We start from the raw sequence: 13,778 nt of genomic DNA, 5'->3' as shown, positions 1-13,778 counted from the left end.
AAGTTTAGATTAGAGTGTTACAATGTTGATGAGAGTAATAATTTAGGGATGTAGATTGGGGGAAATAAAATGCAAGGACTTGGAGATTCATGGAAAGTATCGGAGAGCTTATCAGGATGGGAATAAGGCAGAGGACATAAGTTATTCTAAAAAATATGAAGAAATTTCTGGTAAGGATATGCCTTTAGGACTGCATTGAGGCATGATATGATTTTCAGTTATATCATTATTGTTCAAAAATTTGGAATAGTTATGAGAAAGACTAGAGAATAGTAAATTTTTTTGATAAGTAATGAAACTTCATTGAAAAGAACTGAAAAACAACAAGCAAGCCTTCATGTACACAAGTAGTATACTAAGGACAGGAAACAACAGAAAGTACAAAGATTTAAAAATTCTGTAAGAGAAGAGAAAGAATGACCGCTCATCATAACAATCTAACCATACAAAGAACAAAGGAAAAAACGCTACACATCCAACAGAGTGTTCCTCCTTTCAAAAGTGCGTTGATTCCACTCTCCCTAAATTGTCCACATAATTATCTAGAAAAAAAATTTGGGTTCCCTTAGTTGAAATACTTACCTACATGCTATTGTATGATGATCTAAGATTTTGACAAAGTGATCTCCTGCTGCGTACTCCTTAAGGTTTGTGGTAGCTGTCATGTTATTTTTTTCCTTTTCTAGACTTTGAAGCTCATGACAATTGAATGTATATGTGGGACATCTAGTTTTAGGACCTGTATTCAAAACGTTTTGTTTGAGAATTAACTTTGCATGTATGCCTTTTGTTCATAATCTTATTTTGTTGCTAACAGTGCTTCATATAAGGGTGTTTATTTTGCAAGCTTGACTTTGTTCCTTTTGAATTGTCTTCTAGTACTCTAGTGTATTTATGTGTTTATGATTGTTTCTTTGCCTAATCCAGGGAATTCTTTCAACTGAAAGTGGTCAAAGAGCTTTAATGTCATTTGATTCTTATGAGAGGTCTCTTATTGAGGCAAGTATTCTTCTATTTTAAATTTCTATTTTTTAATAATATTTTTTTCAAGCCATAAAATGCTATAAAATCTTTTTGGCAATATGGTAAAATGGTTCTTGTTTTGGCTTAAAGGCTTCAAATGTTATTGTTAGGGTTTCAGTAACAGCTTCCTCAGCATCACTACTTTTATCACTGATTCATATTGAATTTTCCACATTAATGATGAGTCAAAGTTATTTTTAGGGACTTTCAGTGGTTAGGAATTAGATGCAATGTGGTGGGGTTTGGAATCAAATTTGTATGAGATTTTTTGTGAAATATTATTTTGATTACAAAGGAAAACCAAAAGATGATGAATCAACCATGTTGGAACCTAGTGTGCAAATTAACTTTTACTTTCAACATTTTGTGAAAATTGAAAATTCATGTATATTTGTTCGTCTTGCAGGTTCACTCAAAAGGAATAAACATCGATCTAGTGGAAAAGTTCCTTTTGGATCTGGAAAGGAAGTTCAAAGGTACACGGTGCTATTTTTTGAAGCTTATTTGTATTTCTGGTGTGATTTTTTGCATGTGATGCTTTTCCCTTATGGAAGTGTTTTTGGTAATTTTTTTAATGTGTAATTACTTGGTGTTGTCAGCTCTTACTCACTCATTATAGTCAGTGTTTTTCTTTCTCTTAGGATAGGTGGATGAATGATTCTTTTTTCAGTTGCTTTTTGGTTGTTTCTTTTCAATTGCCTGTTAACCATGTGCTTTATATTTTCCAGTGAACCTCTATTACACCCTCCACCCCTTAGAAACTTATTAGAAGTTTTCTTCTCTGTCTTCACTCCTCTTTTTTGTCCATCTCCTTTCTACTCTATTTTAATTCCTCTTATGGTCTCTTTATTGAGACCACAGAATATGATTGTTCTTTGATCCTTTATTTTGGCCTTGAATTGTTGGTTTTAAACTTGCATTACCTGTATTTTCGTATCAAAATACACACATATTCATATGTACTATGTATATGTGGAGTCCTCCATATGTAGGAGTCGCCTTTAAAATTACACGACAAATTGTTGCATAACCATGTCTCTGGTGACAACGAAATAAAAAGGATTTGAAGAGATCTAAATTTAATAGTTGACAAGTGATGTTCAGGATTATCAATTTGGAATGGATATAATGTCATCCAACAAGTGTTTGAGTAAGGATGATAACTATCTTGTATTTATTAATCGTGTAGCCCAAAGAAGCCCAGCTTTGCAGGCCCTTCTTTAATTATCATAATTCTGCCATCTTTTTTTATTGGAACTATAAGTGCCTCAGTATTTCTCAACTATCATCCGAATAAAAAAAAACTGGAACTAGGCTAATTTATGCCTTCAGTTTGGTATAATTCACATTCTGATTTTATTTCCTTGGTACATTTCAGTTTCTCCTCTGGAGTATAGATCTCCCTTCTTTTTTTTGGCTTTTCTTTATTTGATGATAAGTGCATTGAATTTTCACTAATATGATTGTATTTATATTATCAGCTGAAGCAATTTCGTTGGAGGAATCTACTGTATGGGTGACACCGGGTAAAACCTTCGAGATGTGGATTTGTCCACTTGTGTACGCGCTAATTGGAAATTGCGATGATGTGATTCTAAGGTATTGTATTTATACTTCCTAGAGATATCCCAAGAGTTCCTAAACCAAGTTCTGTTTACTGGTATTCATTATGGTTGCCTCATATTTTGGTTAATTAGGTTCAATTTTTGTATGCAGATTATGTCAGGAAATTGTGTTGTTGAAAGCTGAGGTTGCTGAGCTTCTATTACCAAGTGTTATTGTCAATCTGGCTGGTAGGAAAGATTTGGAAGCTGGTCTTCACAAAACTATCTCCTTGCAGGTTGTATTCTTGAGCTGTTTTGGTTGGTTTCTAGTTATGAGTTTTTGAAGTTTATTTTAGTTTTAAAATCAGTAGAATATTTAGACATTTTCTGTTTAAAAGTGATCACTCTTTGGTAGGCAATAACTCAGAGGGAGTGTCTGTGGAAAGAATTGTGTCACTTGTTTGTGGGCTATGCCTTTTCTTGTTCTCAAATAAAATGGGAAGATATCATGAGGTGAGTGTAAGGTCAACCATGCTCTATAATTCCAACTGCTTTGTGAAGCAGCAGACATTCTGAAAGGAGGATTTTGACAAGGGCAAGTGATATCCACGGAGAGATAAAAGATTAAGAGTTTAACATAATCCTTGTATATTGGATGTGGAACCATTTGAGGACAATATGCAAACACTTTATGCATGAGAAACAAAGGTACATTGCACTAGGTTGTACTGGCCCTTGTAACTGTTTGCAAGTAGCTGGGTATTGGCTTTGTGGTTGAGTTGTTCACTGAAAAATGTGCATCAGTATCATTACAATAAAGCTTAACGTAATTATAGTCTGATGTGCCATTCTGCTATATCTTTTGCATTGTTGCTCTCACAAAGTTGCTTTTTAACTTGGATTCACTTGCAGTTGCAGGAACATATATTCACAGAGTCTAATAAGTTGATCAAATCAATTCAAGTTTTCTTGAATGCCCTTAATGAACTCCGATTATGTCATGTCATGGAAAGATCTTCTCTGCCATCAAAGAGGGAATGTTCTAAGGTGAATTTGTTAAGCTATCCTTGAGTTGTTTGTATTTGATGCTCCTTGAGTTCTTAGATTTTCTCAGATTTTTAAACTTTAAATTCAGTAAATAAATAAAATATTGTCCTCTAAGACTACATCCATCAATTCCAACTTAGTTCATGACTTTGTGATGCATTTGTTTGTGCTAAATATATACAGCTTTATTTATTAAATTTGCTTTGGGTTATCAGAAATATATGAAGGAGAAAGATAATTCAGAAGAGTTTTTTTTTTATTTTGTTGATGCTATGATTGTTGAGAAAGAGTTTTGAGGAAAATAAGTATAGATAAAGTTGGGACAAAGTTTCCTGATTTTGGTCTTTACATTGCTTTTGATGGGATGAGGCTTTGCTTATTTGGTTTTGACATGTTAATATAAAAAAAGAAAAAAGAAGTAACTCTAACACATATATTGATGCTGTTACCTACAAAAACTCTTTACTTCAAATAAAAAAAATACTGATGTGTTCACAAATCCTTAACAAATTTTTTTAATCTCATGAATTCAGCTTGTATCGTTTGGGTCAGTCATGATAATCTTCCCATTGAGTGTTAATTACACTAGTTTAGCCAGTGCATGGTTTATTTGGAGTTCTTTTTGATGACCCTACTGCCCCCTCCCAAAAAATAATATACTGCTTTGTTCTGCAGTCTGCGAAGCCTTCAAGTTATAGCTCAAAATCCCGTTCCACAACAGTAAAGGCCAGACATTTAGTTACTACATCAAGTGCAGTAGAAATGGCAACATCTTTATGGGACAAGGTATTATCTACATGCACACAAAACTTATAAATTTTTGTTTATATTATGTTGTAATATTTGGCTTATAACATCAAGAAAAGTGGATTTAGTTATTTATAAAAAAAGAAAATTTGGATTTAATTGCAATTAAGTCTTTTATGGAGATCATGAAATGTGACAGTTTTTTGCTCCATTGTTCTTTTTTCTAACACGTTACATTTATTCCCAGGTTTATTGGCTTTGCATTGATTATCTTCGTGTAGCTAAATCAGCAGTTGTGAGTATTGAAATTTCCTTCTTATTTTTGTGTTTTCAATTTTGCTGACCCAATCCATTTACTTCTTTAGCATTTATTTGACAGTTTCTGTGACATGGATTGTTTACTTTATAGATTTGTGGTTCGTATTTTACTTCTGTGATGTATGTTGAGTATTGGTGTGAAGAGCATTTCAACAGCCTCATACTGGGGAGCCCAGATTTCTCCCATAATGAAATGGTAAGTCTCATGGAGATACTGTGTGTCATAACCATTTTGGATATAGAGGTTTTTTTTTTCCCCTGCTATTCAGGATCATGTTTATGGTCCAATTTGTTGTAGAAAAATAGACAGCCACCAAGGATCCATGTAATCTTCAAGTACTTTTGTTGAACTGTTCTTATTTCTATTTTGCTCCTCTGCATTCTTGAAGATTCTCATATTTCCAGCCTTTTTTGTTTTTTTGGGTGTTCTTGAGCACCAGTTACCACTTCATGTTGAAATACTAGTTTCAGCAGTCACTCAAATCAATGAACCTGACAGCTTGTATGGGATCATCCAGTCACACAAGGTTAGTCCATATTATTTACCTTTCTAAATGTCTCTACGACCCATTATCAGCATCTTTTGTGCCCTAGTGCTTATTATGTGTGTAGTGCTACCTTTTGTGCTGTGCTTAGGGGGATTTTTTGTGTACCTCTCTGTCCCCACCCCCAAAAAACAAAACCCTCCCTAAACAACCCAAAAAGAGAAAGGGGGGGGGGGGGGGGGAGGACAAACAGAACAAAAAAGAGATAAGGGGTAAATGGGGGAAAAGGTCTAATAGGACAACCCTTTGCTGTCCCTGATATGGAAATAAATGGCAAATGGTGCAAATCAATAAGTTTTTTGGCCCCTGCTTCGATGTATTGTTTACTATGCCTAGTTAGATTCTTTTTTATTTATTTTTGTATGTGTATGCATATATGTATATTAACAAGGGTAATCTACGTGTATATTACCATGCTGTTTGGAGTTTGAACTTCTGTCTGGGTGCTGTACGGTGAATAGTCTACACGGATGTGACTCCATATTTCTTTTTAGTGAGCTATGGGCCACCCCTTTGATGTATTGATTGCATTCTTGTTTCTGAGTATGATTTATGTAGTTAATTCTGACCTGCTGTTTCTATTCGTTTGATTCTCAAACTACTTTTGGGTAACAGACTCTTACCACTCTCCATGTGGTGGTGTTTAATTCTCACCCAGCCAAAACTTTATGATAATTTAAAATTGTCTTTGTCTTATGGGTTTGACACCTCTCCACTGATTGGATCCTCCATTTAGTTGGTTTGTCAATTAGTGAGTTGAACTGCCAAAGTGTATATATATCACTTAATTGGTAGATTTTGGTCAAACATTGTGCAATTGAAGTCAGTCAATCTTACTGAGCTTTTGTGGATCTAATGCTCAATTTGATGACTTGATTTAATTTACACTACTAAATGACCAAACTTCAGTAGCAATTGTAATGGCAAACTCATATAACTTTCATCAGTTCTTCTGGATGATGCTTAGCTGACAGGGACCAAAACATGATCCAAATATAAACTGGTCAATGAAAGTCTGAGTTTGTAACTTTTTTTCTGCTGCAATAGTTTGACTCTATATCTGTGTTGGTTTGTAGCTTGTATTTACATTTGCAACATAATTATATTCTCACACTTCTGTACTTTTGTGGCCTTTTGGTAATGGCTTCAAAAGTTGATCTCTCAAATCATTACCTTTGAGCACGAGGGGAACTGGAGCAAGGCCCTTGAATATTATGATTTGCAAGTACGATCAGATGCCTCACTACAAATGGATGGTAGTTCCAGATATTTGTCATTGGAAGAAACTCAACCAACAAATCATCTATCAGTATCCAAATTGGAGGATGAGATGACACACAGGAAACCTTATAAAGGACTGATTAGATCTTTGCAGCAAATTGGTTGTATGCATGTGCTGGACCTATATTGCCAAGGATTGACTTCTCGGAAGGGTCAGTTTCAGCATGATCTGGAATTTTCTGAATTGCAGGTTTGCCTTCTTTGTTTATTTTGTCTTGTTATAAAGTTATGATTAACAATATATGTCACTCATCTTTCTAGTTGTAGTAAGTTATTGGGATAAATTGATGCTAAAATTTCCATTTTCCTCATTTTTGTTTGTAAACTGTTTGTAGTATGAGGCTGCATGGCGTGCTGGAAACTGGGATTTCTCTTTACTTGATGTGGGAGCAAATTCTCCATCTTCTAGTCGGCACATAAGAAGTGACCATTTTAATGAAAATTTGCACAGGTAAATTGTTTTGGCCTTTTTTTTAGTAGGAGTCTATTGTAAAGTTCTAAATTTTATACCTTACTGGCTGGAACTGGTAGAATTTTTCGTACTGGCCACCCAACTAGTACAAGTAACCCCCTGTTCTATCTTGCCTAAAATACTGGCCCTTAGGTTTCTTATAGCTGTTTCAGCCAAAATATTTGTTTGATATGAAATGAGTTTCAAAGCCACAGCAATGTCACCAGCAATTTCATGTCTGAGCCACTGTGCAACATCTTGTTCTGCACCACTGTCAACCTGTTTGTCTCAATGTTTTATTAGTCTGTGACAAGGCTGCCATATTTAGGAGCAGTCTGTAGATGAAGTGAATGCTGGCAATGGTGGTGGAGTGTGGCATGTGAAGTAATATGAAAGTGAATGTGGAGGGTTAATGAAGGGTTGGGATCAGTTATGCCGTCATTGTATATTGAATTTACCTTTGGAATCTTGAAAAATCTAGACTCTAAAATTGTGGGAAGTGGACCATGACGTTTTGCTATGACTTTTTTTCATTTTAATTTTACTTTCTTTGGAGTTTGGACCTTGGAAAAATGAGTCATGCGATGGACTTGTTATATTGTTCTTTAGCAAGGTCTTGAGCCAAAGTAGAACTACTAGTCCAACTCAAACATGGCTTATGGTTTTTTTTTACTCTCCAAATCACCTTTTTAAGAGCTCAATTCCCAAAAAGTACAAACAAAATAATAATTATAAATTAAATTAAGGTTTTGATAAATAAAATAATCTTATTCAACAAGGTAAAAAGAAGAAGAAAAGATTAAGGTATATTTAGTTTGGTTTTGTATTTTTACAAATACACACATGCATATTAGCAATAATCTTGAGATGGTATAGTGGTACACACCATTACCAAAACATTTCGTTCTAGTGGCCAACTTGAAAGAACCACCAATATGGTATTCATGACATTGGTGTATTGTAAACATTTCAATAATAAATTTCTTGATTTGAAATGAATACTCTTGATATATAATGGTAAAGAAACCATTTCCCCCTTTAATACATAGCCAAAATTGAGAAATCATTTGAACTATGCTGCATCAAGTCACACTTTACCATAGGTTACTAATTACAAAGCATAAAAGAAGGCTAGTAAGTAGCTCATGATTCTAACCTCAAATCACACCTAGGAGTATGATTTTTAATGTTTTTCACCCATAGATATTTCATATTATGTAGGACATGTGAATGTATATTCAGTGCACTTAATAGGGTAGCAAGAAAGGTACGTATTTTCATCAAATTGTTGCTAATGCAATCTTTTTTATTTCTACAAATTAGTTGCTTGAGGGCATTGCAGGAGGGAGATTTTGATGAATTTCATAGAAAACTGAAAGATTCAAAGCAGGTAATATTCATCAACATTTAATATCCTTAAACCAGCAATTGGACTTTATGTAATCAACTTATGTTTCATTTGTTTTAGGAGCTTGTGTTGTCTGTTTCTCGTGCAAGTGAAGAGAGCACTGAATACATCTACTCAACAATAATCAAACTCCAGGTACTTATAATACTTGTAATACAATGCTCCTAACATAAAGGGCAATAGCCAGTATGGCTTCATAAATTTTGAAGCATAAACTAGTAGTAGCAACCTTTTGGAAATCAAGTCCAAATTATCACTTGTGGTTCTTTCTGACATTGGTATAATTCTCTTTGGACAATTAGAATTGATTTTAGTCAATCCTGGTAGTTGCTGAACTTCTAGAAAACCTAGGTAGATATATTAACAGATTTCCTTTCAATAAATGTTGATTTTGGTGGGTACCAGGTACCAAATCACTGTGCAGGTCTCATGGTTCTTTTTTTTTTTTTTTTGTTGTTGTTGCTAATAATGAATATAAAATATATATTTTTTCTTTATATAGTGTTTGTTTCAAATTTCTGTTATGGCAATGTCCCCTTTGCAGATTTTTTATCATCTAGGCATGTCTTGGGATTTACGTTGGACAACATCTTCATGTGAGAGAATAAAATTCTTTCTGGAGAAGCAGAAAGTATTTTCTGAGCCTGTAATTCCAACCACAAACCAGGTATTTTGTTATCAACCTTGCTTTCGTGAGGAATGAAATGCAAGCATCTGTCTTTTATTCTATAAAAGCACAATCTCTTCTGTTTTGTTGTTTTTTTTATATTCTGTTGATGATGTTGGTTCCTCTGATAGACCTTTATTCCTAAACCATAGAAACTGCATTGCCTTTAATAGATTGTTCAATTCCAGTCATATTCTAATGTTTAATTTTGTGGCAATATACTTCCTCGATCCATTCTTAAATTGTAATAGTGACATGTCAGATGGCTCTGAGGTCTTTGCAGAATAAGATTAGAGCCTGTTCTATACTTATCCGCAATGATAGGGTGCTCCTAGATGCTTAAGAAAAACTGTTGTTACAATATATCCTGGAAAATTGCCATTTTTATTCCTTTAAACCAAATTGTCATGTAGAGAAGAAGCTGCATAATTATCATAATATTGTACGTTTATAGCAGAAGTCTATTGTGATTGAATTTTGAAGCATATTTCCATTTTCACACTCAAAACGTATGTGTGTATATATGTATACACATACTCTGTTCTTCTGATTGAAGTTTTTGAATGTCAACTAGTTGTCATGGTTGAATACGGATTGGAAGTCCATTTTGGAAAGATCACAGCTACATATGAATCTGTTGGAACCATTTATAGCATTCAGGCGAGTACTTCTTCAAATCCTTAGTTGTAAAAACAGTAAGATGCAACATCTATTGCAATCTGCATCCACACTTCGTAAGGTATGAACAATGGTAATTTTTATTTATTTATTTTTTATTCCATAAACCTTGACTTAATCCTGTTTCTGACATCTTGTTCTTTGGTTATAGGGCTCCAGGTTTTCTCAAGCTGCTGCAGCTTTGCATGAGTTTAAGTTCCTATGTCTTGAAGCCACAGAGCAATATTCAACCTTGTATTGGCTTGGAAGGGTAGAGAGTTTCCAAAACTTTTCCTTATGTCTGGAACTTTAAACTTTGTTTGATTGTAAACTGTTAGAGCTAGTATTAATTTATTTTTATCAACTCTCTGTCATATTGAATCTGACTTTACTAGTTTCTTGAATTGTTTTGAACAATTTTGTGTTTTGAAACTATTGCGTGTATGAATCTGTTTTGAATTGTTTAAAACTCATTTGATCTCAGAAGCAATGCAATGCAATGCAACGCAGAGTTGACTGTATGTCTACATTTAATTAATACATCAGTAAAATAGTTTTAAATCTTTTGATATCAGACAGATACACAGTGAGTCTGGGTTTACATGTGATTGTGTGACACTTCATTTACTACTGGGATCATTTTTCTTTATCTTCTATCTGAACACATGAACCTCTGGATCTCTAGATATTAGGCACTTGCTCATTGTTAAACTTATTCTGAGTTACTCTAATCAGCCAAACCTAATGCTTCATCTTCCTATCTATATATGCAATATCCTTTATATTGTGGGTGACAGTTTAGTTTTGTACTATTTCCAGACTTCCAATATGCTTCTGACCCAAAAAAATTGAAATTAATATCTAGTTTGCTTTTCTGTCATGTCTATGGATTTTATTCGCTACTATAACTAGTGAACTGCATAATTTGCTCCCTTAGAACATTTGCTAGCTTTTGTGCAGAAAATCTTTGGACAGGCCCTTTTTTCCTGTGGAAAGAACATGATTTTTCTAATCATTATCCTTGGTTTGAACGGAGAGAAAACTAACTATCAAGATTCTTGGTTTCTATAGAAACTTTGTGCTTATTCGTTTCAATACATTGATTTCTACCCAATTGTAGACATCTATTTCATATGTATTGCTGAGATGCTCAGACATAGTTGGCACATGCATTATTGTAAGTACTTGTGTGATGGCAGCTTGAAGAAGCAAAGCTTTTGCGCGCCCAAGGTCAGGATGAGATTGCTATCAGCCTTGCAAAATATATCATACAGAATTATGAGTTAAATGAAGAGGCTTCAGATGTATATCGCTTGGTTGGGAAGTGGCTGGCCGAAACTCGAGCTAGCAAGTTATACTCTAAATTTATATATTCAAGAAATTTGTTTTGTGCCCCTTTAATTTTATATGTGCTAGTATTTTTAATTTTTCTAATTGTTTTGCACACTGTGCTTGTGGTTTAAAATGCAGCTCCAGAACTATTTTAGAGAAGTATTTGAAACCTGCAGTTTCACTCGCTGCGGATCAGAATAGGACAAACAAGAAGTCTATCGAAAGACAAAGCCAAACTCATTTTCATCTTGCTCATTATGCAGATGCTCTGTTTAGGAGTTACGAGGAAAGACTTACCTCTAATGAGTGGCAAGCAGCAATACGCTTAAGGAAACACAAGGTATCAGCTGCCTACTAATTTATGAGATCCTTGGAATCCTAAGTTCCACTTTTTTTTTTTTTTTTTGGTATTTTTAATATTTCATGGGTTTGTTAATTATGTAGAAAAAAGAATTGGAAGCACTTATTAGACAATTGAGAAGTTCATCAAAGGTGAACTCCAATGCCTAATCCACTCATTTTACTGGTGAATTCTGTACTGTTGATTCCATAGTGGTATGCCCACTAAGTTGCTTTACCTTTCTAATAAGATTTTCATGTACAATATTTTAGGGGGAGAAGACTGACTACTCTGTAAAAATACAAGAATTACAAAAGCAACTTGCAATGGATGGGGAAGAGGCTGAAAAATTGCAGGTATTGAGATTGTGTCTATGTCACATGTTCTGCTGAACAGGACCTTTGGTGAACTGAACAGTCAGTAATCTGCTGAGCATATGAATGCACAAACTTGTTTCTGTATTCAAACCCACTTGATGGAGTTGCCAGTGAAGCATACTTGGAATATTTATGTTTAATTTTTACATGGATGCTTGTTCATATTGTAACGGAGAGGAATTTTAAGCCTATAAACTTTTGTTTGAATTAATTAAATTTTGTGATTGCTTTCATTTAATCTTGCAGGATGACAGAGACAATTTTCTCAGTCTAGCATTGGAGGGATATCAACGTTGTTTGGTTATAGGTGACAAATACGATGTGAGAGTGGTATGCAATTATTTATCCATGTCCTCTGTTCAACAAATTGAAATATGTTATGCACTATTTGGGTGAAATGGATAAAGTTGAAAAGCTTGAATCATGATACATGAGAATATATGACACTGAATCTGAAATACTTTACATGAATTTTAAATTAAAGTGAAAATAGCTTCCTTGGAGGACCTAACATATGTGGTTTCAGGTGTTTCGACTAGTTTCCCTATGGTTCACTCTCTTTTCTAGGCAAAATGTTGTAAATAGCATGCTTAGCACAATTAATGAGGTACATTGAAATTAGCAGACTTAGTTACTTCTTAAAATTTTTTCCCCTTTCTTTAAAATGTTTGATGTCTTATTCTTAATTATATATAAATATAGGTTCAGTCTTACAAATTCATACCACTTGCTTACCAAATTGCATCAAGAATGGGTAGCTCAAAGGACACTTCGGGGCCACATAACTTTCAGGTTTGAAACTGAGGTGATATTTTTATACTTTATAGAGTTGGGTGTTTGTTTTTAACCACGATTGTTGGACTATGCAGTTTGCTTTGGTTTCTCTGGTGAAGAAAATGGCCATTGACCATCCATACCACACAATCTTTCAGGTATATAAGATCCACTCCTTTTGCTGGTCTGATATATGGCTTATGGTTTTTGTCCGCGTAATTTGCCTTTGGATTTCTTCTATATGGAATTGCAACTGATAAGTATAGCGCAAAACTTGAACCTTCACCTTATCAATGATATATTAATATGCACTCTTGCATGTTTGACTGGAGGTATTGTAAATGTGCCCTTTTGCACCCTTTTCTATATTTTGATGTTTTACTTCTCTCTGTGTTACTAGCTTCTAGCTCTGGCAAATGGTGACCGTATTAAGGACAAACAGCGTAGCAGAAACTCATTTGTGGTAGATTTGGATAAAAAAATTGCAGCAGAAAATCTATTAAAGGAGTTATCATCATATCATGGAGCTATTATAGTACAAGTAACTTCCATATGTTTGACTTCTATATATATACCTTTGTAAGATTCCAGTCTTGTGTAAAATCTTATATTATTCCCTCTCTCTCTCTCTCTCTCTCTCTCTCTCTCTCTCTCTCTCTGTATAGATGAAACAAATGGTAGAGATCTATATCAAACTTGCAGAACTAGAAACGAGGAGAGAGGTTAGTCAAATAGGTTCTAATGTCAGAATTTGTTCTCTTCCATTTATTTCATTCTGAATTATGGAAGTTAAAAACTCAATATTGTGTTCCTAATGTGAAAGCTGAGAATTTGTTTTGTTGGCACCTAACTATCATGATTTTGTCAACAGGATACCAATAAGAGGATTGCGCTACCAAGAGAAATACGTAGTCTTCGACAGCTAGAACTTGTAAGTACAAAACTATTATCTCTAGTTTGGGATTTTTGTGTTTTATATTGATTTGATGATGCACTATTAGCCCAAGATAGTTTCCGTGATGAGAGAGAATGGTAATGTGAAGTTGAAGTCGAGCTTTTAGACAAAAAACAAGATAGGTTTGTGGTCAGCTAGATCCTTTTATTTGTTTCTCTCTAACTGTGCCATGTTAACAATTCTACTATCTGGTTTCTAGCTGCTCTTTTTTTTAGTTTCATTAAATACAAGCCTTTGACACAAGCACCCAGAAGATGCAAAGCAAACCCCTCCACATATATCCACAACCACATTTACAGGCAGACAATTACT

The 13,778-nt window shown here is 34.3% G+C and overlaps 1 protein-coding gene across 1 annotated transcript in view; it reads left to right on the top strand.

Moving 5' to 3' along the window:
- The window catches only part of LOC142631774 (serine/threonine-protein kinase ATM), a 60,571-nt gene that overhangs the window by 38,105 nt on the left and 8,688 nt on the right, over positions 1-13,778 (top strand). The window contains exons 41-67 of the mRNA XM_075806087.1: positions 928-999; positions 1,430-1,499; positions 2,505-2,622; positions 2,740-2,863; positions 3,480-3,614; positions 4,290-4,400; positions 4,609-4,656; positions 4,771-4,875; positions 5,120-5,206; positions 6,378-6,695; positions 6,841-6,956; positions 8,280-8,346; positions 8,425-8,499; positions 8,909-9,031; positions 9,606-9,770; positions 9,861-9,959; positions 10,888-11,039; positions 11,159-11,360; positions 11,465-11,512; positions 11,633-11,716; positions 11,984-12,067; positions 12,264-12,344; positions 12,440-12,529; positions 12,607-12,669; positions 12,912-13,052; positions 13,177-13,233; positions 13,383-13,442. Of these exons, the coding sequence (XP_075662202.1) occupies positions 928-999; positions 1,430-1,499; positions 2,505-2,622; positions 2,740-2,863; positions 3,480-3,614; positions 4,290-4,400; positions 4,609-4,656; positions 4,771-4,875; positions 5,120-5,206; positions 6,378-6,695; positions 6,841-6,956; positions 8,280-8,346; positions 8,425-8,499; positions 8,909-9,031; positions 9,606-9,770; positions 9,861-9,959; positions 10,888-11,039; positions 11,159-11,360; positions 11,465-11,512; positions 11,633-11,716; positions 11,984-12,067; positions 12,264-12,344; positions 12,440-12,529; positions 12,607-12,669; positions 12,912-13,052; positions 13,177-13,233; positions 13,383-13,442 (2,895 nt within the window). The remainder of the gene's footprint in view (positions 1-927; positions 1,000-1,429; positions 1,500-2,504; positions 2,623-2,739; positions 2,864-3,479; positions 3,615-4,289; positions 4,401-4,608; positions 4,657-4,770; positions 4,876-5,119; positions 5,207-6,377; positions 6,696-6,840; positions 6,957-8,279; positions 8,347-8,424; positions 8,500-8,908; positions 9,032-9,605; positions 9,771-9,860; positions 9,960-10,887; positions 11,040-11,158; positions 11,361-11,464; positions 11,513-11,632; positions 11,717-11,983; positions 12,068-12,263; positions 12,345-12,439; positions 12,530-12,606; positions 12,670-12,911; positions 13,053-13,176; positions 13,234-13,382; positions 13,443-13,778) is intronic.

This window comes from Castanea sativa, chromosome 4 (genome assembly GCF_040712315.1).
Source record: "Castanea sativa cultivar Marrone di Chiusa Pesio chromosome 4, ASM4071231v1".
NCBI classification, from domain to species: domain Eukaryota; kingdom Viridiplantae; phylum Streptophyta; class Magnoliopsida; order Fagales; family Fagaceae; genus Castanea; species Castanea sativa.
The sequence above is the reverse complement of the archived record's forward strand: the minus strand, read 5'-3'. Positions and strand labels throughout refer to the sequence as shown.